The following is a 24,676-nucleotide window of genomic DNA, read 5'->3' as shown; positions in this document are numbered from 1 at the left end:
TACAAAACTGGTATGTAGTTAAGATTCAGCAGCAGTAGGTTCAGCAGCTGTGTGTAAAGTACAGGCAGAGGCGCCTCTGAAATAATCCTCTTGGTCAAATAAGAAGGAAAAAAGAGCAGGGAAGTGGTCATGTTCATTCATGAATCTCTAAACTGATATTTAAAGCCATATTCATTGTCTTGGGCAACACTTCCCAAAAGTCATTTCACCACTAAACAGCAGCTGTGAAAAACCTACGTTTTTTCAGTAAAGCATTGTTTACTATGAAGTGTAACAAAAACCACTGGCTCTAAACCAGAGGTGTCAAACTCTTATTTCATTGAGGGCCGCATTAGGGTTGTGTTTGACCTTGGGGGGGGGGGTGGAGTGGGCATGGCCAGGGTGGCCATGTCACTCGTGTTGAAGGCGTCTGTGGTGGCCTGAGCGCTCTGCCAGAAAAAAATGGGCTCCTGAATTCCATTTTCGGCTGCGACGGTGTCCTGCAACCCTCTGCTAGCGAAAACGGAACTCGGGAGGACTCGTGTGCAGCCCTCCTGAGCTCTGTTTTCACTGGCAGAGACATCGTGGGCCGGTCCTCACTTCCAGGGCAGCCCCATGAACCAGATCTAAGCACCCTGCAAGCCAGATCTGGCCCCAGGCCTTGAGTTTGACACCCCTGCTCTAAACAGTCATTCCTTCAAGTCTCATTCATTGAATGAATCTGGGTTCCATTTAAGGGTAGTGGATAAGTCTTGCTCATTACAGTTCAAGGTTCTACATTCCTTATGAAGCATTTTCAAGCCATAGCCTGCACATTTCAGTGATTCCAGTGTTGGCTTGATCCAGGAAGATCTTCACATCACCAATAGATGAAGATACGATTACTTCAATGTTGACTCGTATGTCTAATTGCTGCCTTCTTGCATTGGCATTGATGGTTGCAATGTAGTGTGAGAAAGACCTTGGGGAGGGCGAGGAAGAAATGCTGCCTAAGGAATGGTCAGATAAGGGAAGCCATAGTCTGCAGTGGACAATGGAAGTAGAAAGAGGTTCCAAATGGACTCTCCCTAGCTTCTCAGGCTGCAAAGGAGAGGGCAGGATATTTACATTTTCAGACTTCAAAGATTCTGTTGCTATCACCTCACAGTGAAATATAAATGGATGATCTGCTCATGTTTCCTATATGATCTACCTGGGAAGCCTGACAGTGGGTCTTGTATTCCCATTTTTAGTTTTCTTGTGACCCTTGTTTTAATGTAGATTTACAGATTGTTAAAATGATTGCCTATTGGCCTTCTTCCACATTCAACAGAGCTGCTGATTGGTGTCATCTTTGCATGAAGCATCATATCATGGAATTTCCATCCATCTCGGGAGAGCCCGTTTGGCTCCTGCTTCAGAGGAAACACTAACAAAAATTTGCAATGTTTCCCTTGGAGGCTCAAGACAATGTTGCTTACCATAGGATATCTTGGCTTCTTCTCATGCCCTTGCTGAACCAATGAATGAAAATAGGATGTCCTCTGCCTCCTGCTTTGGGAAGCCCACCATAGCTTGGTGAAAAGTGCACTGACCAACATGGGATACTGCTCAGCAATTTTGGCAAAACTGGATATTAAGTAGAAGGGCTTTGTTAACTCTGCGAAGTAGTCCAGATAAGAAACACAACCAGGAGTACTAGCTCAGAAGTTACGTTAACAAAATCATGTAAGACTGAAAGTATTTCTCCTACCCTTTCCTTTTACTCTCCGAAAAACTATCCTTTCCTTCAGAAATATCCTTTCTGAAATGATCCCCATATTCTCCCTCCTTCTGTGGACTGAGATAATGGTTCTCCAGTCTGCTGCTTTCCCTCCAATCTCCCAAGGCCATTCTCACATACCATTACAGATTTCAACTCAATGAACCTCTTGCCAAAACACAATTTGGCCTAGGAAAATTGTTGCCCTTAAGCTGTTTCCTCACTGTCCCCATTGTCTATGAAATCATGATGATGCTATGTAAAGAACAGATGTATTCTAATTAAGGGTATTTTATTGGAATGCATTTTGGGGGTAAAAACATGAGAGAATATGTATGAATGAAAAAGCCTTTTGTTGGCTATAATCTAATGTGTAAGCGGAAAATGCAAAATGGCACAAATCAAAAGCAAACATAGGCAGATGCTTTACGCATAATTAGCCGAGGAAAAAATGAATCATTTGAAAGGCTTAGGAAGAACGCAGCAGCCTAATGAGAAAATAGGTGCCGTACTGAAATAGCCCCCTTTTCAATAAATGGAATATCAAGAAGGATTTATTTTTTCCCTATTTTAGAGCCTCTGTACACATAGCTAGGAGAAGATCTACAAATCAGATAAATTGGAATCAATTTATTTTCCCTGTCTGCTATGCAACATGTCTAAAGGTCATACAGTTTATAGAAACTTGGGATCTATCTTTGATACAGATAGTTCCTCGTTTAGCAGCCATATCTGAGACCAGCAATTTGGTTGTTAACTAAGCCTTGACTGTGCTTGTGATCTTACTTCAACTTATCTTTATTTTACAGATCTGCAAAAGTCATAAATTCAGGCATTGATCACATCACCATCATAATTGGGAATGGGCATATTCCAAGGCAGTCATTAAACGCCGATTACTTGCAGGGGTGGGCTTCAAAAATTTCAGCAACGGGTGTCAGGTTTCCTAAAAATGCCCTAATTGATTCGTTCTCTACCCGATTGCTGGGTGGGCGTGGGTGTGGCCTAATCGGCCTCCTGCACCACGACAAAGGGGGCATTTTCACCACCCCCAGGCTATGGAGGCTTTCCTTGAGCCTCTGGGAGGGCGAAAACTACTTCTACCAGACTCCGGAAACAGGCCTGTTTCTGGCCTTTCGGAACTTCTTGGAGGTCCATTTTCCTCCTTCCCAAGCCTCTGTGCAGGCCCTGCACTTACCTCGCATCCAAAATGGGCCGGATAGAGACTCCTGAGAGGGGCAGGGTAAGTGAGGCCAGCGGGGGGTGGGATTTGGAGGTTCTCCGAACCAGCCATAACATTAGCTATGGGTTCTCCTGAACCCGGGCGAATCCATAGCAGCCCATCCCTGATTACTTATCGTCTCTTCCTTTTTTCTTCTTCCTGTGGATTCGATCCCACTTGGCCACCAAGGAGTTGTCAGTGTACAGAGCAAGAATATCCTCTAGAGCAGTGATGGCGAACCTATGGCATGCATGCCACAGGTGGCACGCAGAGCCATTTGTCAGGGCACAGCTGGCCAGCTGACCACCCTTTTTGAAAGCCATTTTTCGCCCTCCCCAGGCTCCAGAGGCTTTATAGGAGCCTGGGGAGGGCGAAAAGAGCCTCCCTCCCCCCCCCCCACGAGGCCCTCCAGAGGCTTCATGAGCTTCCCTGAAGCCTCCAGAGCGCAGAAAACCAGCCCTACGGGCAAACCGGAAGTTCAAGAATGGACTTTTACTCGGAGGTTCGTTTTGACTGCTCCAGAGGCTTCAGGGAAGCATCCTGAAGGTCCCTGAAGCCTCCAGAGGGCTTCAAGTGGGGCAGGGGAGGCTGTTTTCGCCCTTCCCAGGCTCCTATAAAGCCTCTGGAGCCTGGGGAGAGGGAAAAAAACATGCAAAAATGGGGGGTCGTACCTGTAGTACTGGGGGGGGTCGCACATTGCATTATGGGTGCGGCACGCCCGCACACGACCCCCCTGCGCTCCCCCACTTATGGCACACGAGCCAAAAAAGGTTCGCCATCGCTGCTCTAGAGAATGTTTAGGACATAAGTAGGAATGATGGAGAAATTGGTTTTATACTTATTAAAGAGCTGTTTAATTTGCATTTCCTACATCAGTGGATAACCCAGAATCATTATCCTTCAGGTTCTGAATTTTGTGAAGCAGTTTTCCATTTTTAAAAATGTGAAAAAGTATTGCAAAGGACAGATGTGCTCCAAAATGTATGCATGATGAAAATCTTTATGAAGTTTTTCAGGAGACTGGTGTGGAAATGGTTAAAAAATTAAGTTGAGATACGAAAGGAGCGAATGGATAAATTCATCAGTATATGTTACTTTGTGCTTGTAGATTGACAACCACTATATATAACTTATTGAGAATGAATCCATAGCCCACAGATATACCATGAACAGGTTTTGGCCCTATTTAGTTAATTAATTGATTGATTTATATCTCACTTTTGCTATTTTTTATAAATAACCCCAGGTGGTGAATTCCTAATACGCCTTCCCCCTTCCCATTTCCCCCACAGCAACCCTGTGAGGTGGGTTGGACTGTAACCCCAAATTACCCAGCCATATTTCATGCCTAAAGTGGAACTAGAACTCACAGTCTCCTGGTAATTGGCCCAGAGATACCCAGCTGGTTTTCATGTCTTAGGCAGGACTAGAACTCACAGATCCTCTGGTTTCTAGCCTAGTGCCTTAACCATTAGACCAAATGTCTATAGAGATTCTCAGTCATCCAGGTCATGGTTATCCCAAAGGTGCTTTTTCAGGGGACAACTGGACTTTCTTCTTTTCTTTTTGAGGATGTTTCGCTTCTCATCAAAGAAGTTTCTTCAGCTCTGACAGCATAGTGGGGAATGGACCACTATGCTGTCAGAACTGAAGAAGCTTATTGGATGAAAAGCAAAACGTCCTCAAAGAGAAAAGAAGAAAGTCCAGTTGTCTCCTGAAAAAGCACCTTTGGGTCATTACATCAAACTGGCTCTTTATTATTATCTCTCTCTTTCTATTATCTAGTCCAAAAATTGTCTTGGTGAACTGGGTATAAAGAAGGTATTTATTATATATATTTTTTCAGATTGAAGGCCTCACTTTGCACTTGTGTTTCAAGGGCCACACTCGCAAAGATAGGCAATGGAGCCAAGACGGTTGCTAAATTGATTCTACTTCCCATAAATGTTAATTTCGTTCAAACTCTGCCCAGCTAATAACATTATTATCCTTTTCCCCCTTCAGTCATATGGAACATTATCATTTGAAAACGGCTTTTAAAAATTTGACCTTCCACTATCACTTCTGGATTGTTGGTTTACATGTTGGTCCCAAACATTACTGCTTTTGAGAAAACAGCTGGGAAGATGGACTGAAAAACCTTTTAAGTTCGGAAAGATAATAGGCATCCATGTTGAGTTTGTGCCCTATTTTACAACCTTTTGTGAAGAGAACTGCTGTAATTCTTAAGTTAGTAACACGGTCCTTAAGTGAATCTGGATTCCCCATTGACTTTGCTTGTCAGAAGGTTGCAAAACTTGACACTGCAACTGTCATAAATACATGCCAGTTGCCCAGTGTCCAATTTTGATCACATGACCAGGGGGATGCTGCAACAATCCTAAGTGTGAAAACCTGGGTCTGTCATTTGCACCTCTATAACTCTCTGGTTTGGTTCTGCAACCCAACAAGACAGACCCAGACTTCAGAGGAGAATTAGAACTGCAGAAAAAACAATTGCTTACAACCTGCCTTCCATTGAGTACCTGTACACTGCACGAGTCAAAAGAAGGCTGTGAAAATATTTATAGACCCTTCACATCCTGGACATAAATTGTTTGAACTCCTACCCTCAAAACGATGCTATAGAGCCGTGATGGCAAACCTGTGGTATGTGTGCCACAGGTGGCATGCGGAGCCATATCTTCTGGAACGCGAGCTGTCATCTCCAGCATGCATGCGTGCCCTGGCTAACTGATTTTTGGCCATTTCCAAACTTCCGGTAGACCTGTTGTGTCCATTTTTCACCCTCCCCAGGGTCCAGGGGCTTTCCTGGAGACTGGGGAGGGCAAAAACAGCCTCCCCCTCCCCCGGAGAAAATACCAAGGTCAGCTTGGAGGCAAGCAGTGTGGTGCATGTAGGATTGTGCACGCATGCACATATAGGGGGCGCTTTGCATGATGGGCACGCGCCCGCGCACATTTTTGGCACCCAACAACAGAAAGGTTAGCCATCACTGCTACAGAGCACTGCATACCAAGACAACTAGATACAAGGACAGTTTTTCCCCCGAATGCCATCATTCTGCTAAACAAATAATTAACACTGTCAAACTATTCACTAAGGCTGCATTATTATTACTATTAGTCTTCTCATCGTTCCCATCACCCATCTCCTCCCACTTATGACTGCAGGACCGTAACTGTGTTGCTTGTATCCTTACGATTTATATTGATATTGATTGTTTCCTGATTGTTTATTGTACCCTATGACTATCATTAAGTGTTGTACCTTATGATTCTTGACGAATGCATCTTGTCTTTTTATGTACACTGAGAGCATATGCACCAAAGACAAATTCCTTGTGTGTCCAATCACACATGGCCAATAAAGAATTCTATTCTATTCTCATAATTTATGTCACTTTTTTGGTGCAGCTGTAATGTCCAACCGTCACTAAACGAATGGTTGTGAGTCAAGAATTATCGTAAATGTAAGACATATGGGCTTCTCTGGTCAGAAGTAAGAAAGAGACACAAGTGTTAACATCCATATAACTCTATTTCCAATGATTGCTATCATGGCCTCACTATGTGGATTTGCGTGCCATAGATGAGAGCCAAATGCATTGCAGACTAAATGTATAAAATCTAAACTGATTGGGCTATAAACGGATTGTCTGAAAAGGCCCCTCGTCGTGTCTTTATGTTCCCAGGTTGTCGAGTTTTCGAGTGCCTTATTTGTTTCCGTGTTGTGTTACAGATCCCTTCTACAATCAGGTCTATCCATCAGGATAAAATCCTAGCACTTAGACAGCAGACACAGTTCTTGTGGGAGGCTTATTTTTCTTCAGTTGAGAAGATTGTATTGACCACACTAGAGGTGAGTAACAATTTTTCAGATAATAGCTGGAGCTGAAGCCCGGCGTTTCTGCGTATTTGGGTTATGTCTGGTCTTGACTTTTGCAGGTACTTAGCAAGGCAAGTGCCTCTGCAAAGAGAGATCGGATGAAGGAGAGACTTTCAACTTCTTTATAACTTTACCTCCCTGAGGAACCAAGGTCTTTGTCTCTGGGATTGGTGTAGGAAGAAATGACAGGCTGACAAATTGGCAACCATCTTAACTTGCTAGGAAATGTGGTCTCTGGTAGACTGGAGGCTTCTCAGCATTTTTTGATAGCTGAGATAAATCAACTGGCTTGTCATTGATGGAAAATGGGTTCTTTAAGACCCTTTCCTGGGAAAAAAAAATCATGTTTTGAAAAAGTGATACTATAAAACTTTTTCCTCTGTTCAGGCAGCCTTTCTGCTCCAAGATGTTTTCAGAGTCTTTGATGGATGTCTGGAGGAAGGTGGGGGGGAAAAGTTTGAGCTTAAGGCAGTAGCTATTTCAGATTAAGGAGGCAAATGTCAGAAACTTGACTGAGAATTAAAATGAGTTAGCCACGTTTTTAAGTGCCTTTATGTGGAGCCTTAGCTCGATTCTGTAGATCCTGACCTCCACTCTTTTTTCCCCCCTCTCATGGTAATGCCTATCCGTGGTTCAGCCTTGCATACATAAGCACAGCCTTCTCTAAGTCTTGGTGCAAAGACAGGAGAACAGAAGATTCCCATATTAATTTGACATTTGAGCCTAGCAACGCAATTCAGTGCTTTGTAATCACGCATTACAAGCAAATGAGATTTTGACAATGCTGAAGAATAGTTTCCTGCAAACCTGCATGTAGCCTATGCAAGAAGGCTGTATTTCTTGAATTCAGTTTCTGAACAAATCCACCTCTCTGTTGATTCACCCACATTTGGAATCAGCTACATTTTCCTTTTTTCTCTTCCTATAGCAAATTCCTTTCTTCCTTTTTTTCCTTCCAGTTTTAATCACCACCAGGATGAGTTCTCTCACTAAGTAAAAATATTCTTCAAACTATGATTTCATTCAGATTAGAACAGGTCCAGTAGAAGCAATGACTTTAGGTTAGTCTTGATTCTGGCCCCCAATTATATTGCATCTATACTTACAACAGGGATATAAGAACACTATGATGGCATCATTGTTGTTTTGTCACTAAGTCATGCCCGACTCCTCCCACCACTGTGGAACACAGCATCCCCTGCTCCTTTGTCCTCCCCTGTCTCCCAGAGTTTTCCCAAATTCATGTTCATAGCACTAGATGATACTACCTAACCAGTATTTAACCACTTATCTAACTCCTAACCATAGGAGCCCTAGTCGTACTCTGGTTAATTGCAGGCAAACTCTGCCCACAGCTTGGAGTTCGATCCTGATAGGGCTCAAAGTTGACTCAGTCTTTGAACTTTTCTAGGTCAAAAAATAAAGACCCAGATGGTTGGGAGCAATGTGCAGATTAAGGGACTGGAGGCTAAAATATATGAAGAACGGTTGCTGGAATTGAGTATGTCTAGTTTAATGAAAAGAAGGACCAGGGGAGACGTGATAGCAGTGTTCCAATATCTCAGGGGTTGCCACAAAGAAGAGGGAGTGAAGCTATTCTCCAAAGCACCTGAGGGAAGGACAAGAAGCAAAGGGTGGAAACTTAATCAAGGAGAGAAGCAACCTAGAACTAAGGAGAAATTTCCTGACAGTTAGAACAGTTAATCAGTGGAACAACGTGCCTCCAGAAGTTGTGAATGCCCCAACACTGGAAGTTTTTAAGAAGAGATTGGATAACCATTTGTCTGAAACGGTATAGGGTTTCCTACCCAAGCAGGGTTGGACTTGAAGATTCCAAGGTCCCTTCCAACTCTGTTTGTTCTATTCTATTTTATTCTATTCTAAATAATTGTAAGATTATAAACCGCCCAAAGATTGCTGTAAGACACTATGGGGCAGTATATAAGTCTAAATAATGTTGCTGTTGATGTTGCTATCTAATCCTCTGCCATCCCCTTCTCCTTTAGCCTTCAATCTTTCCCATCCATCAGGGTCTTTTCCAATGAGTCCTCTTCTCATTAGGTAGCCAAAGTGTTTGAGCATCAGCTTCAGTATCTGTCCTTCTAAAGAACAGTCAGGGTTGATTTCAAGATTGACTGATCTGTTCTCCTTACAATCCAAGGGACTCTCAAGAGTCTTCTCCAGCACCACAATTCAAAAGCCTTCCTTATGGTCCAACCCTCACAGCCATCCATTATTACTGGGATGATAGCATCACTGCAGATGCACACTGGGGCAGCTGAGAAGTTAGCTTTCAAGATTAAAACGTAATTCTTCCACGATCCAAAGTCAACTCAACTCTTGGTGACTGTCAGGACATCCATGCCGTTTGTTTTCTTTTCACCAAAAATAAAGGAATGGTTTTGCCGTTGCTCCTTCTGAACAGTCTAGTCTACAGATTCCTTAGTGGTTCCCAACTTGTGATTCAGCAAAGTTAATCTTGCTTAGCTTCCAAGGCTAGAGAAGGTCAACTAACAATTGCCATATGCTCAGGAAGATTGTAAGGAGTTGCTATTATATCTGCTAGCTTGTGTGCTGCTGTACACACTGTTCTGCAGAACAAAACAAGTTGCATTTGAAATGCACTAATATTTGTTTCAGCAATAGATATGACCTATTTTCATATAAGCTAAGAAGCAGCTACATATTTGCTGCAGTTCCTTCAGTATCCATGAAAATTGTAGTATAGGCTACCAGTTTGTTCATATAAAATGGTTCTGTTAAAGCAGTACTTCCGAACTTTATTCATTTTAAGATTCATGGACTTCCCAGAATACCCCCAACTAGCATTGCTGGCTGGGGTATTCTGGGAGTAGAGGTTCAAACATCTTTAAAGGAATAAGGTTGGGAAACATTGTTTTAAAACAGGGCTGTCAAACTTGAGGCCCATGGGCCAGATTTGGCCCACGGGGTGCTTAGTTCTGGCCTGCAGGGCTATCCTGGAAACAGTGAAGGACCAGCCCATGGTGCCTCTTCTAGTGAAAACGGAGCTGAGGAGGGCCGCACACTACCGTCCCAGGCTTCGTTTTTGACCACAAGAGCTTCCTGCAACCCTCTGCCAGCAAAAACGGAGCTCAGGTGCCCGCCCTCCCCCCTAAAAAAGCTCGGTTTTTGCTGGCAGAGGGCAGCAGGAGGCCATCGCGGGTGAAAGCAGAGCTTCGGCGAGTAACATCAAGCTGGCCACGCCCCCTCAGCCACCACCACCCGAGGTCAAACACAACCCTGATGCGGCCCTCAGTGAAATTGACTTTGACACTGCTGTTTTAAATCCCTCCCTCTCTCTCTCTCTCTCTCTCTCTCTCTCTCTCTCTCTCCCTCCCTCCCTCCCTCCCTCCCTCCCCCCATTTTCTCAAAATTTGAATTGATTTTTCCTGTGACTCACAGGATGGGACATATAGAACTGAATAAGACGTGAAGGTATTTATCCAGTTCATATTCCCACAAAAGGAAAATGAAATGAAATGCAATCCCCCCCAGCTTTATGTTTTCTTCCCTTTGTGAAATTAAAACCTATATAAAAACAGTTTTAATTCTGAAAGAAAGGAGAGAGAGATAATTTGTATATTCAGTGCATATTGACTTAATTCAACAGAAATATCCTCATCCCCATTAAAAGGGGATTCATGACCCAGGAGTGTGGGAGGCGAGGAAAAGAATTGATATCAAGATAGAAATGCACCCTTTGGAACACATTTTAATTTAAAGTCCTTTTATGGGGGGGGGGGGGGAATCGTTATCTCATTCAGCCCAGTTTCCTGATTGAAAATTCCTTCTTCAATCCATGTAGGATACGTGTTTACTTAATTAGTAAGTTTATAAAAATAAGCTTTTTGCGTCCCCAGGAAGAGTGGAGGCATGCCAAATTGACACAAATACGTTTGACACAAATTCATTCAACTTTCAGCAGTGATTAAAAGGGAGGGGGGGATGAAGAACGCAAATTGTAAATGGCATTTAGCGATGGGTGTAGCTATTTTTTCCTATGCAATTTTTATGGCTAGCGAAAGAGCTGTAAATTGCCTCTATTTTTGTCCTTTCCTGTACCCTTTCCTACAAAGCTTCTCCAGCCTTTTGCACAGTTAAATATCGTTTTCAGAACTAGAATAGTTATCTGTTAAATTTGGTATAGCTTTTAAGATGATCCCTGATCCATCAAATAACAGGATCGGTAAGATTTTGTCAGCCTGACCTGTAACTGAAAATACCTGTCAGTGGTGACATTTGAGAGCTGGTTTCAAAGTTAAACTGAGTCGTAGGGAACCATATAAAAGAGGGTGTTGTGTTGGAACAGGAAAGTTGTCCTAGATATGATGATCTAATTTTATTGGAGAAATCTTTTCTCTGCGGTATCAGAGGCCAGCTGTATGTGGCACTTTTGCAGAGGTAATTATTTATCACTGAACAAGTGACAAATGAAATATTAGGTACGAAACTATGTTAACCCACCTTATGTTAGGTCAGACTGTGGACAGCTTGAATACAATATTTGTTATACTAGCTAGCATTAGCTTTTTAGTAACAGACTAGAGTGTTTCCGGATTTCATTGGAAAGAGTAGAGATTAAATTTAGGGCATTTTGTTATTGAAACACATACTGTACTTTTTGGAGTATAAGACCTAAAAGTGGGTGAAAATAGTGGTGTGTCTTATACACTGAATGGTGCCAAAGCCCTGCCCATTTTTCGCCTCCACGTGTCATGTTTTCAGCCTCCACACACCAGGTTTTAGATCCGTTCCAGACTGCGGGGATCGTCACAGCACATTGCCGCCAATGATCATCTGCCCATCATGTTTTTGGCCTCCGTGCGTCGTGTTTTGGCTTCCGTGTGTCACATTTTCAACCGATTGCCACCTGGAACTGGCCAAAAATGTGAGGCACAGAGGCTAAAAATGGGGTGTGCGGAGGCCGAAAATGCAATGCACGGAGATGGCAATTGGCAACGATGAGCTGTGGCGATCTCCACAGCCTGGAACGGGTCTAAAACGGAGAGGGCGTAGGCTGACACACGGAGGCAGTGATGGGGTCTGGTGATCCATGCAGCCTGGAACAGCTGATTGGTGGTATTCTGGGAGGCCAACCGCCAATCAGCTATTCGTGCTAAATCAGGCTCCAATAACATGCTGAACCTGACCAGGCTGTTTGCTGTTTACTGCAAGGATGCTAGCCAGATGAATACCGTTGGATGCTGGTAGAATTTTTTTTCTTTTTTTCCTCCCCAAAAAAGGTAGGTATGTCTTATAGTCCGGAGCGTCTTATACTCTGAAAAATATGGTAGTTTGTCATAAGTTAAAGCAATAAGTTGCAGATAGGCCCCAAAGTGACCTTACATAAACCAAGGTTTGCAATCCACCTGATTTATTTTTCTGCCTTTTGGATTATTTACTATTACAAAAGATTTAAATTGGGAGCTGGCATGCTGCTGAGCAAAGCACCAGCTTGTATTATACTCTTTATTTATAAGAATATCTCTGGATACTATACAGTCCCCATGGGTATGTTTAAAAAATAATTAGTTAGCAGCAGCCTATGATGTTTTGGAAATGTAATCAACTGTTAGAAAAAATATATATTAAAGCACTGAGTCAGATGGCAGAGACTAATCGTACAACCCTGTGATTGTGTATGCCCATAATAACAACCATTTTTATGCGAGGCATAGGCCCAGTGACCCACCATTTTTTGAAGCAGCTGGAATGTGCCCTCAAAAATGCCAAGCAGACTTCAAAAAAAGCCAATCCCAAAACTGTGGTCCTTCCCCACACGTGTGAGCTCTGTTTTTTTTTAAATTTATTTACAAACATGTAAAATACACATACACAAAACTTAGACGTACACCACATTTGCACAATACAATTCGAACAAGAGCTTCCTGTTCTTTCTAATAGCAATTGCCAATCGATATCGCTCACCTTATATTGTTTCCCCTTCTATTATATTTCATTTGTATTTCACCATTCTTAACCCTCTTATCTTACTCCTCTGTCTGCTATATTGGCTGACTACCTCTAGTAAGTTTAAACCACTTGGATACATATATGTGTATATGTGTGTTAGCATTTAGCAATATGTGTGTTAATTCTCCTTAACTACTATTTTTTGGGCTTTGTTGTCTTCCTTCATTGATCCTTATTTCTTTCCTCCATCCACCTATACCATTTATCCCATATCTGGTAGTATTCTGTTTCTTCTTTTCCCTGGATTTCTTTTGTTAATTTGTCCATTTCAGCACAGTCCATAACCCTTCTTATTATTTCATCTTCACTTGGAATTAATATGTTTTTCCATTTCTGGGCAAAGGCAATCCTTGCCCCCGTAATTATATGTAATATTAAATACTGAATTTCTTTTTTATATTTCACAGTCATTATTCCTAATTAAAAAAAACTTCAGGTTTCCATTCTATTTTAACACCTGTTATTACCTCTAGCCACTTTTTGATCCTTTTCCAAAAATTTTTAGCCTCCTCACAGGTCCACCATAAATGGTGGTATGTTCCATGTATTGATTCACATTTCTAGCGTTTTGTTGAGATTTTAGCTAACCTTGTTGGTGCCAGGTGCCATCTGTAAAACATTTTGTACTGATTTTCCTTGTATGCAACTGATAGTGTCATTTTTAAGTTAACGTGCGAGCTCTGTTATCACACTAAAAAAGTTATGTAGATTGTTTTGAGAAACACAGCTATATAATCGTTCCAGTCCTATTGGCAGAATCTGGTTTTTAATTTATTTATATTCCATCTTTATTTTTGTTTAATAAGCAACTCAGAGGCAGCAAATGTGTCTAATGCTCCTTCTTCCTCTTATTTCCTCACAACAAAAACCCTGTGAGGTGAACTGAAAGAGAGGAACTGGCTCTCAGATGGCTTTCAGGCAAGTCCCAAAGGTGCTTTTTCAAGGCAACTGGACTTTCTGTTTTTTCTTTGAAGATGTTTCGCTTCTCATCCAAGAAGCTTGTTAAGCTCTGACTAGATGGTAGGAAATGGAATCCAGTCAGAGCTGAAGAAGCTTCTTGGATGAGAAGTGAAACGTCTTCAAAGAAAAACCAGAAAGTCCAGTTGCCTCTTGAAAACAGCACCTTTGGGACAACCATGACCTGGATGACTGAGAATCTCTGAGATGTGGAGACTCTAGAAAGAGTGCAGAGAAGAGCAACAAAGATGATTAGGGGACTGGAAGCTAAAACATATGAAGAACGGTTGCAGGAACTGGGTATGTCTAGTTTAATGAAAAGGACTAGGAGAGACATGATAGCAGTGTTCTAATATCTCAGGGGCTGCCACAAAGAAGAGGGAATCAAACTGTTCTCCAAAGCACCTGAGGGTAGGACAAGAAGCAATGGGTGGAAACTAATCAAGAGAAGTAACCTAGAACTAAGGAGAAATTTCCTGACAGTTAGAACAATTAATCAATGGGACAACTTGCCTCCAGAAGTTGTGAATGCTCCAACAGTGGAAGTTTTTAAGAATATGTTGGATAGCCATTTCTTTGAAGTGGTGTGGTGTTTCCTGCCTAAGCAGGGGGTTGGACTAGAAGACCTCCAAAGTCCCTTCCAACTCTGTTATTCTATTCTATTCTCCATAGACTTTCAGGCCAAGTTGGGTCTAGAATTCACAGTCTCCTGGTTTCCAGCCTGAACCACTAGACAGTATGGTTATTTTGGGATTATACTTTTTTTTTTCCTTTTTAAGTGTATTATACTTGAAGTTGGATAAACAGTGGATGCCTAACCTGGATTCTGTAATGATCTAAATGAGAACCAATAAGCGGGTCTGAATCCTAACAAAATACAGAACCAAACTATGTTTAGGGATTTTTATTATCAAGGATCTTTGTTAGATGCTCTGTGATTGCTGTGGTTTTGGACAAAGAAAGCATCAAACTCTCTAAGCCAGTGGTTCTCAACCTGTGGGTCGGGACCCCATTGGGGGTCGAACGACCCTTTCACAGGGGTCGCTTAAGACCGTCGGAAAACACATATTTTCAAAACAATACGGAAAACATAAAATAAGTTTATGGTTGGGGGTCACCACAACATGAGGAACTGTATTAAAGGGTCGCGGCATTTGGAAGGTTGAGACCCACTGATCTAAGCGAAGGAGAAAGAAATACAGTAGTACTTTATTTCAATTAAGCAAGTGTGCATATTCAATTGTGCAGCTTGTCTTTTCAGTGAATTTTGCAACATGATTCCTTTTCTAGGGGAAATCCTGGATTTATAGAGCACATTGAAGCACCAACGTCTCTGTAATAAATATCAGGAAACAGGATTTTCCACTTTAACAAGGATATCTTGAGAGATGTTTTAAAACAAAATAAAATCAAGGAAAGCTGAAATTCTCAGAGTCCTAGATTTTGAATCCCAGCGTGAAAACCTTACATTTTCTTCCACAATACCATGAAATTACAACAGTACATTAGTTGTCACTGATTTTTCTTGTGCCAATGATGGAATACTATCATTGCAAAATTTTCTGTGCAATTTGTATTTCTGAAATTACTATAATGGTCGATTCTTTTTTAGCCTGGGAAGGAGAACAGAAATATGTTAGGTTAAAAACATTGCCTTTCAGAAACAGTTCTCATTCGGTTTAAAGCTATGACTGTCTTTATGTTATATATTGATGGCAAAATTGCAGAAATAATCCATCAGTCTGTGCAATGGCTTGTGCATTTTGGAAACTGGAACTATTCTGTGTTAGTCAGATCCTAATTTTTACACAGTGTCTGTATCAATAAATGAGATAAATGAAGTTGGGTGTGGTAAGAAGATTCCACACCAATTCTAAATAATCTGCCTCTCGGTGGCTTTATACAATACAGTACAATAGCAGAGTTGGAAGGGACCTTGAAGGTCTTCTAGTCCAACCCCCTGCCTAGGCAGGAAACCCTATACCGTTTCAGACAGATGGCTATCCAACATCTTCTTAAAGACTTCCAGTGTTGGGGCATTCACAACTTCTGGAGGCAAGCTGTTCCACTGATTAATTGTTCTAACTGTCAGGAAATTTCTCCTCAGTTCTAAGTTGCTTCTCTCCTTGATTAGTTTCCACCCATTGCTTCTTGTTGCTTTGCTTTGATTAAAGGATTCTGCTTTATTTCATAAAAAGTTTGCTAAACATCGTTTTAACTTCTTGTTTTGCAGATTATTCAAGACAGAATATTTAAGCACATATCCCGTAACAGTTTAATATGGAACAAACATCCCGGGGGGTTGTTCGTACTGCCACAGTATTCATCATATCTGGGAGATTTCCCTTACTATTATGCTAACCTAGGTAAGTAGTTCTCTCTTGAGGAACACACTGCTTCGGAAGAGGAATCTTGTTTCTGGGTGATGTGCAAATGGAATCTAAGCTGTGTAGTAAGGTGGCCCTCTAAACCAATGTATGAGAACCTACCATATTTTTCCCAGTATAAGATGCACCAAGATTTTGAAGAGGCAAATTTAAATAAAACGTTTTTGCACTCTACAGACCTCGCGAAAACAGGCCCATTTTTTTGTCAAAAAAAGGGCACGCATAGCCTTTAGGAGGCTTATAGAGTGCTCCTGGGGAAGGGGGAACAAGCAAAAAACAGTCTGTTTTTTAGTCATTTTTGCCCTCCCCAGCCCCCAGCAGCACTCTGGAAGCCTCCTAAAAGCTATGCATGGCCATTTTGGTGAAGGGGGTGGGGTTTTCGGAGGCAAAAATGCTGTATTCAGTGTATAAGATGCACCCAGATTTTCACACTCTTTTTGAGGGAAAAAGGTGCGTCTTATACTCCGAAAGATACAGTAATATCTGCTTTATCTTCTCCAGCTACCTTGTTTTTATTTTTATATTTAAGTTTTAAAACAGTTATGATATTGTTGGTTCTATGGCACACAGAGTCACATTCAATGAGATGGGTGGCCATATAAATTTATTTAATAAAAATATTTTCTTTTAAAAGAAAATGGGACAATAGATTTACCTTCATTTACCTCAGAATGTGGTAAAAGGGGTGGTTGGTTTTGAATTCAGATTTGTCTTTTCAGAGAAGTCCATTCTTGTGGAATCAGCATTTGTCTGTGATTAGCGAACTTGTGTACTGAGGGTTAAAGTCAACCCAAGTATTTTAGAATTTTTAAAATGATTGGGCTGGTTCATTTTCTCTCATTTTCTTCTCAGGAGTCAAGGCCCCATCCAAATTCACCGCCGTCATCCATGCAGTTACTCCTCTGGTGTCCCAATCTCAACCTGTGCTAAAACTCCTGGTTGCAGTCGCCAAATCCCAGCACTGTGCTCAGGTGAGGAACACAATCAACTTCCCCGTCATTGGCTGAAAATAAAAAAATTCACTAGTTGCTATAAGTTTGTCTGGCATCTCCCAATTTATCTTCATCCACACTGGTGCAGCTTCTAATATTTTAGTCCGTAAAGGTGACGGAACTGGCAAAGAAGGCTAAGTTAACTTCTTTGATTAGAGAAAAAAAAACAGTATCTTCATATATGATTGACTAGACGCCACTTATAGACTTTTCAAATTGAAAAAAAAATATGCACTTATGATTTGTGTTTTTACTGATTAGAAAAAGACTGGATAATACCATGTTTCCCCAAAAATAAGACCTACTCAGAGGTAGTATTCAGCCAGTTTGGACCGGTTTGCCCGAACCGGTAGCAGAAATCGCGGGTGGGCCCGCCCATCCACCCACCCTGGCTCTATGCCATCCTATTTAGGCATATTTTTGAGGCCGGACGCATGCGCAGAAGGCACATGCACGAGCAAAACGCATGCACTTAGTGAGCGGGAGCGCAGGCGGTTAACTAGTGGTTTTAAAATGTGAAACCCACTGCTGGACCTAATGCTTTTTTTGGACCCAGGCTTCTTTTCCGGGGAAACAGGGTAAAAATCTTTTGTAATCATGAGACAACTTTGTAATTGCGCTTAGTATTTACTGCAAAGGAAATCCGAAGCTTCTATTTCTTTTTGTTCTTTCTTTCTGCACTTTTCCTTTTTCCTTCCATTTTCTTTTCTCTCTTTTCTGCTTTTACTTTTTATTGGTTTGTGTTAGTTTTGAAGTTCTTGGTAAATTTTTTGGTGAAGATTTATTTTAAACAATGAATAAATTTATTAAAGGAGCAATGAGTGGTCCATGATCTGCATGGCATGTGAAACCTCCCAGCACCCATTTCACTTCTCATTTGGAAGGACCAAAATATTCAGCCAGTTTTTTTTACATTGGAGTTCCTTTGATTAAGGTCTCCATGTTCCCCGTGTGGTGAGTTTCAAAAGGTAAAAATTAATGCTAAAAATCTCTTTAAGATTTCGAATGCCACCACTCCCTAAAGAAGCACCACCAACATTTTTGGACTCATTCATTTTGGGGACACAATTACATCATCAGCCACCCCTTGAGTGCCCTTCATAAGCCCCCTACCCTCAAGCGTGAACCTTACACCCTGTATGTAGCCAAAGAAGACATTGCAATCTGAATTACATAGTGGCAAATCACTTACACTAAGTTGAACTTTTGGTATTGTCTATTACTGAATACCGGATTTTATGCTGTTTTCCACTTGCCCCGTTCACCCTCACTAGAAGTTACTAGTACAAAATGTATCAAAATGAAAATCGTTTATTCAGGAACAAATAGTTTATTCAGGAACTCCTTTATCGTTTATGTAAGGTCTCTGGCTTGAGCAGGGGGTTGGACTAGAAGACCTCCAAGGTCCCTTCCGGCTCTATTCTATTTTAGGAGTACTCCTTGGGGAAAAAAAAAAGAATTAAAAGCTTGTTTGCAACAGGACTAAACTAAACTATCCTAGATGGATAAACTTGGTCACTTCTCCTGTTAGAGTGGCTTTATTAACAGGCTATATGATACAGGAGAAATGAAGTTCGGCAATTTGTTTAAATCATGCCAATTAACAAGATTTGCATAATTGCTCTGAGACTAATTCTGCCTCTTAACATTTCTGCACAGTATACAGTTTTTACTGGTCTTTGAAAGGTCTGAAAATCTGTGAGAAACACTGAATTTCGCAACATAATCCAACACCTTTTTCCATTCCTCTTCCTCCATGTTGAGTTTTTAGTCAGGAGAACTAGTAACTTGCAGAGATTGCTAGGAAGCCAAGTTCAATTCCTATAAGACATTCTGCATTTGTTTCTGGAGAATTGGGGCAAATAGACCACTCTTGATCTTTCCAGAAGCTGAATTTTGCATACGGTATCACAACACAAGCGCCCATGAAAACATAAACCGCCACTAATGGCGTGGTAGAGCACCATTGCATTGATGTCAAGCTGTGAACATTTTGTCTCTTGTCTTTTGTCCAAGACTTGTTCAGATGCCACATAAATTGTCTTTTTAATGCAGCTAGGATGATTTTCTTGTTGTTAGTCAGTAAAAGTAAACAACAACAACAAAAGTTAATTACCCCTCTTCTGTAGCTAGGAATTGTTCTGACCTAGGCTTCCTTAACACTCATGAACCAGAGTCTTGGTCCTGACAAAACCTCTTTTATTTACACAACCGTGAATTCCTTTCATTCACAGTCAGCAAGGCTTGGCAAACATTCTTTCAGAGGAATATTTATCAACACAAACCTTATCTTCCTTGGCAAAATGCCAGATAACTAGTTTCCAAACACAGGGCAAGGCAACACTTGGTACAGAGTCTCTTATAGTCACAAGCAGAACTTTCCACTCTTGAAACAACCGAAGGAACAAATTGTTTCCTGCAAAAGCCCACTCCCCATTCGCTCCTCTTGTTTCCTATGGGAGGGGCCAATCACCTTCAAGGTGTGGCTTTACTCCCAAGTCAACCCTGCTTTCTTAGTTGTTCTTGTCTTCTGGCAGCTCTGCACGTGGGCTTTTTCTCTTTTCATTTGTTTCTGGTTGTGAAGTTCTAGACTGAAGTGCAGAGCAGTCAGCTGAGATAATCCATGAGCCTCTGTGGGCTGTGATCTCTGCAAGCATTTTCCTAACGGGAAACCCTTATTGTTTTTCAGATCATTGTCTTATGGAATTGTGATAAGCCCCTCCCTGCCAAGCATCGCTGGCCTGCCACTGCTGTGCCTGTCATTGTTATCGAAGGAGAAAGCAAGGTACGTTGTCATGGTTGTGGTTGCTGTTGTTTGCTTTTTTATTACAGCTACGTGCCATAATTCCTCCAGGCGCTTAAAGTGGCCTCTCTGTCTCTCCTTGCCTTCTTAATGCTTTCTTCCTGCAGACTGAGGCAGGATAGATTGCATAGATAATTCTGGGCTCCCATTATTTCTTTTATTGGGACTGGATCCCAAGTCACTTGTCTCTTACATATATTTTCAAGGTCAGTGGGCATGTACAAATACAAAAGGTGTTTACAAATACAGCTAGTTCCCAACTTACAACCAGAATTTCTGTTGGTAAGCAAGTCAGTTGTTAAAATGAGCTGTGCCTGATTTGACAACCTTTTGTGTGATGGTTTTTGAAGTGAGTCACTGCAGTTGTTAAGCGAATCTCACAGTTGTTAACTGAATCTGGCTTGCCCATAACCTTTGCTTGTCAGAAACCTGCTGGTAAGGTCGCAAATGGCAATCGCATGACCCTGAAACGCTGTAACTGTCGTAAATTGTCGTATACCCCTGAATTTTGATCACATGACCAGGGGCATGCTACAATGGTCATAAGTAAGCAAACCAGCCATAAATCCCTTTTTTTCAGTGCCATTGTAACTTTGTCTGTTGAATGAATGGTTGTAAGTGGAGGATTACCTGCATACTAGAGTATCAATTTATGGGAATTGATGTGGCATAGTAGATTTGACGTGAGAAGAGAAAAATAGATGAAAAATCTCCTATTGGCTATAATACAGGGGTGTCAAACTCGATTTGATTCAGGGCCGCATCAAAGATGTGTTTGACCTGGGGGGGGGGCAGGGTGTGTGTGGCCAGGATGGGCGTGGCCAGCTCGACGTCACTTGTCAAGGTTCTGTTTTCGGCCACAACGGCCTCCTGCAGCCCTCTGCCAGCGAAAACGGAGCTCCCCGAGCTTCACTTTCACTGGCAGAGGGCTGTAGGAGGCCGAAAAGGGAGCCTGGGCCCGAGCTCCGTTTTCGCTAGCAGAGGCACCAGGAGCCAGTCCTTCGTTGTTTCCAGGACAGCCCCACGGGCCAGATGCATGCACCCCATTGGCAGGCCTTGAGTTTGACACCCCTGCTATAATAAGTCATTGCTATATTGGCTTGTATTTTATAACTGACTTTGCATTCAAGCAAGTTTATAATATAGTGATAAGATACAGTTAGAGATACGCTGGAATATCACATTGAATCTCCAAAATATTAAACGAGCTTTTAGCAACCAAATCCAGCAAGGATAGCAATGACATATGCTGGAAATTCCAGTCCAGCTGCATCTCAACCCTCAAGAAGAGTTTTGACATAGAGTGAGGTAGGAACACCTGTCCTTCTTGCTGAAAATAGTAGCAAAGTACTCAGGTCTATTATAACTACGAAGTACTTGTACAACATACTTCAAGGGGGTTGCTGATTCTACAGTTTCATGCAATTTCATCGTTCTTTATTGAATTAGGTGTCCCAATTGGGGGGGGACGGGGACACGTATCTAAATTATTGAAGCTCCCGGGTATTTCTCATCCATCTGAAAAGAATGGAGATAATATCTGTGCTTTTCTCCAGTACACTAAATGGCCACTAAGGTGGCAGCTAAATCTGTTGACTCAGATCTCAGGATAGTTTGAGATTCACTGCAGGGCTTGAGAGAGGGAAGGCTCCTGTTTGAGGCTGTCCTCTTTGGTGCACTTGATTGCTTCCTTCCGTCTCCTTCCATTTTTGTTTCATGTATTGGAGGGAAAGAATAGATCTTACGAATTTCAAAAAGGCAGGTAAGCAATAGTCTTGGAGCCTTTTAGGGACTACAAAGAAGTCTGAATGCGTCATCAAGGATCGCATTTCTACTTCTGCACAGCAAATGCCCAAATGGAAAAATATATATAGGTTTAGAATGCCAGATTGGCTTTTTTTTTGCAGTGATAAGCTAACTTGCTCAAGCACAACCATTTTGTCAAGCCTAGTTCCTTTCAGACAGGCAGGATTATAGCCCCCTTTTGCTTTGCTGCTGAGAATTACCCAGGATTTTAATCAATCAAAAACCCCAGGGTTGCAAAAATTGTTATAAAAGATGCATTAAAAGTTTTCATCCTTAGGATCATCCTTCAGCTTTTTGTACTTGTTCACCTCTTGGGTACATGTCTGAATGGTTGAACCTAATTGTTAGTCCTCCATGGTAGATTCCTTGTCTTTCAATACTTCATTTTTAAAAAAAACAAGTACAAACTAACAACAAAACTAGGTCTACCTAATATAAAGGTTCGAATCCTTTGCGCCATGTAATGGAGTGAGCTTCTGTTACTTGTCCCAGCTTCTGCCAACAGAAGCTAGCAGTTCGAAAGCATGTAAAAATGCAAGTAGGAAAATAGGAACCACCTTTGGTGGGAAAGTAACAGCGTTCCGTGAGCCTTCGGCATTTAGTTATGCCGGCCACATGACCATGGAGACTTGGCTTTGAAACGGAAATGAGCACTGCCCCCTAGAGTCCGGAACTACTAGCACATATGTGCGAGGGGAACCTTTACATTTAATAAATGTTTCCGGCTGACAAAAGAGAAATATTTTTTTTAAAAAAAATGCAGATACTGTTGCAATTTTTCTCTTAACCTGTTTCCCTGAAAATAAGACCTCCCTGGATAATAAGCCCAATCAGGATTTTGAGCACATGTGCTAACATAAGCCCTCCCCCCAAAAATAAGCCCTCCCTGAAAATATTGCAACACAGCAGCAGCCATGAGGTGACCACGCTCACCGCTTCCTGCACCTCAAAAATAATGAGACCTCAATAATAAGGCCAAGCACTTATTTCGGGGGTCAAAAGAAAATAAGACCTTGTATTATTTTCGGGGAAACACGGTAGTAGTACAAAGATCTGATGAGAAAAGTTAGTTGGAAAATCAGCGAACTGGGTTTGAGTTTGACTAAAAGCAGTAAATCTGAACAAAACAAATATCCAAAATTGTCTCATCATTCGTCAGTGTTGATTAGATCGTAGTCTAATCAGCTTTCACACTTCATCAAATGTTGTGCTGTAGTTCTCAGAAAAAATGTTCTCCGAATAAGTTTAGAAATGCACATTTTGGGATTCTGAGTTTTCACATCAGTGTGGAAATGAGATGAGCTACCTCTAGAAATGGCATGCAGCAGAAATAGATTGAATTGTCTACCTGTAATAAATTAATGTATAGTCACTCAGAGAACCTGACAATATTCTTACTATATATTCCTACTGCTCACAAATTGATGTCTTAGTGGCTTCAAAAGATTAATGCAAAATCCCACATAGACATTGTATTGTTTTAGGAACATTGTAACTTAAAATTTACACTCTTTTGTTGATCATTTCTTGTTTTCAATGATAGTATGTGGCTAACTATAGATTTTGAAAGCCAAGCAGTGAAGTATATTGGTTAGAGCATTAGGCATTGCTTGGGAGGTATAAGTTAAAATCTTCACTCAGCTATAAATTTTAGCCCGAGGCATTGCGTTAGTTGCTATCATTTAACCTAGCCTACCTCATCAGATTTTGATGAAGATAAAGTAAGAAGGAATTCTAAATGCTACTTTAAGCTTTTGAGAAGCATATATACTCTAAATATAGCTATGACTTATTGCCTTTTAATTATATAAAAATGGTTGGTTGGTTGGTTGGTTGGTTGGTTTCCAAAAAATCAAACCAGAACATTATGCATGACAACATTTGGGGTAAGGGAATAATGTGAACACATAAATCTAGAATGCCACTCTTGCTGAAATTAATCAGGAGTAACATAATCACATTGTTAGGTCGGATGCAATAAACTGAAAAGTCCTTCCACATGAAGCTCTTTTCCTTCACAGCCATTTCCTCCGCTTTGATGCTGTGGTAGAATGTTAACTCTTTGGGCTCAAGTATGGAGGCCCTGTCTGCAGGTGAATCTCAAGAACATCTCACTGACCCACCTTGTTCATCTTTCAGGTGATGAGCAGTCGCTTCCTGCCCTATGAGAATATTGTCACAGATGCTGTTCTAAGCCTCGATGAAGATACAGTGCTTTCAACCACTGAGGTGAGATATTTTTTCTGTGGAGTGTACTGGCTCTCCAAAGTTTGACTTTCTTTCTTTCTCTTTCTTTCTTTCTTTCTTTCTTTCTTTCTTTCTTTCTTTCTTTCTTTCTCTCTTTCTCTCTTTCTTCCTTTCTTCCTTCTTTTCTTTCTTTCCTTTCTTTCTTTCTTTCTTTCTTTCATCAAAGCTTTCGCCAAGTTGACTAGGTAAAGTGAGTGATGTCTTCTTAGTTGAGGTTTATGAACATTTGCTTAATGTTCCCAGAGAACCTCTGCATGGTTGCAACAAAGAACTTCTGCAGCTCTCTTAGGAGCAAGGTGGCCATGTTACTTCATATATACGTATGTATGTATGTATGTGTGTATGTGTGTGTATATGTATATGTACACACGCACACATACATACATACATATACACACATACATACATACAGACATACATACATACATACACATACATACAAGAGAATAATTATGGAAGCTATCGAAATAGAGAAACACCCCCACAACATGAATAAACGTGATGATACCTCCCGCTTACCAGACATCTGGAAACGAGCCCCATCCACCCCCTAGGCCATTACAACACGAAACAACAACGGACACACAGCCAGCACCAATCAGCACCAATCTACCAATCATGATACAACCATACGACCAATCATTCCACTTACTGAAACAA

General features: G+C 41.4%; 1 protein-coding gene across 1 annotated transcript in view; it reads left to right on the top strand.

The window, feature by feature from the left end:
• The window catches only part of EXT1 (exostosin glycosyltransferase 1), a 333,345-nt gene that overhangs the window by 290,729 nt on the left and 17,940 nt on the right, over window positions 1–24,676 (top strand). The window contains exons 4-8 of the mRNA XM_081952824.1: window positions 6,684–6,803; window positions 16,015–16,147; window positions 17,021–17,139; window positions 19,850–19,945; window positions 23,909–23,998. Coding sequence (XP_081808950.1) covers window positions 6,684–6,803; window positions 16,015–16,147; window positions 17,021–17,139; window positions 19,850–19,945; window positions 23,909–23,998 — 558 coding nt within the window. The remainder of the gene's footprint in view (window positions 1–6,683; window positions 6,804–16,014; window positions 16,148–17,020; window positions 17,140–19,849; window positions 19,946–23,908; window positions 23,999–24,676) is intronic.

This window comes from Natrix helvetica (genome assembly GCF_964273705.1).
Source record: "Natrix helvetica genome assembly, chromosome: 4".
Classification (NCBI taxonomy): domain Eukaryota; kingdom Metazoa; phylum Chordata; class Lepidosauria; order Squamata; family Natricidae; genus Natrix; species Natrix helvetica.
This window is presented reverse-complemented; position numbering and strand designations above follow the sequence as displayed.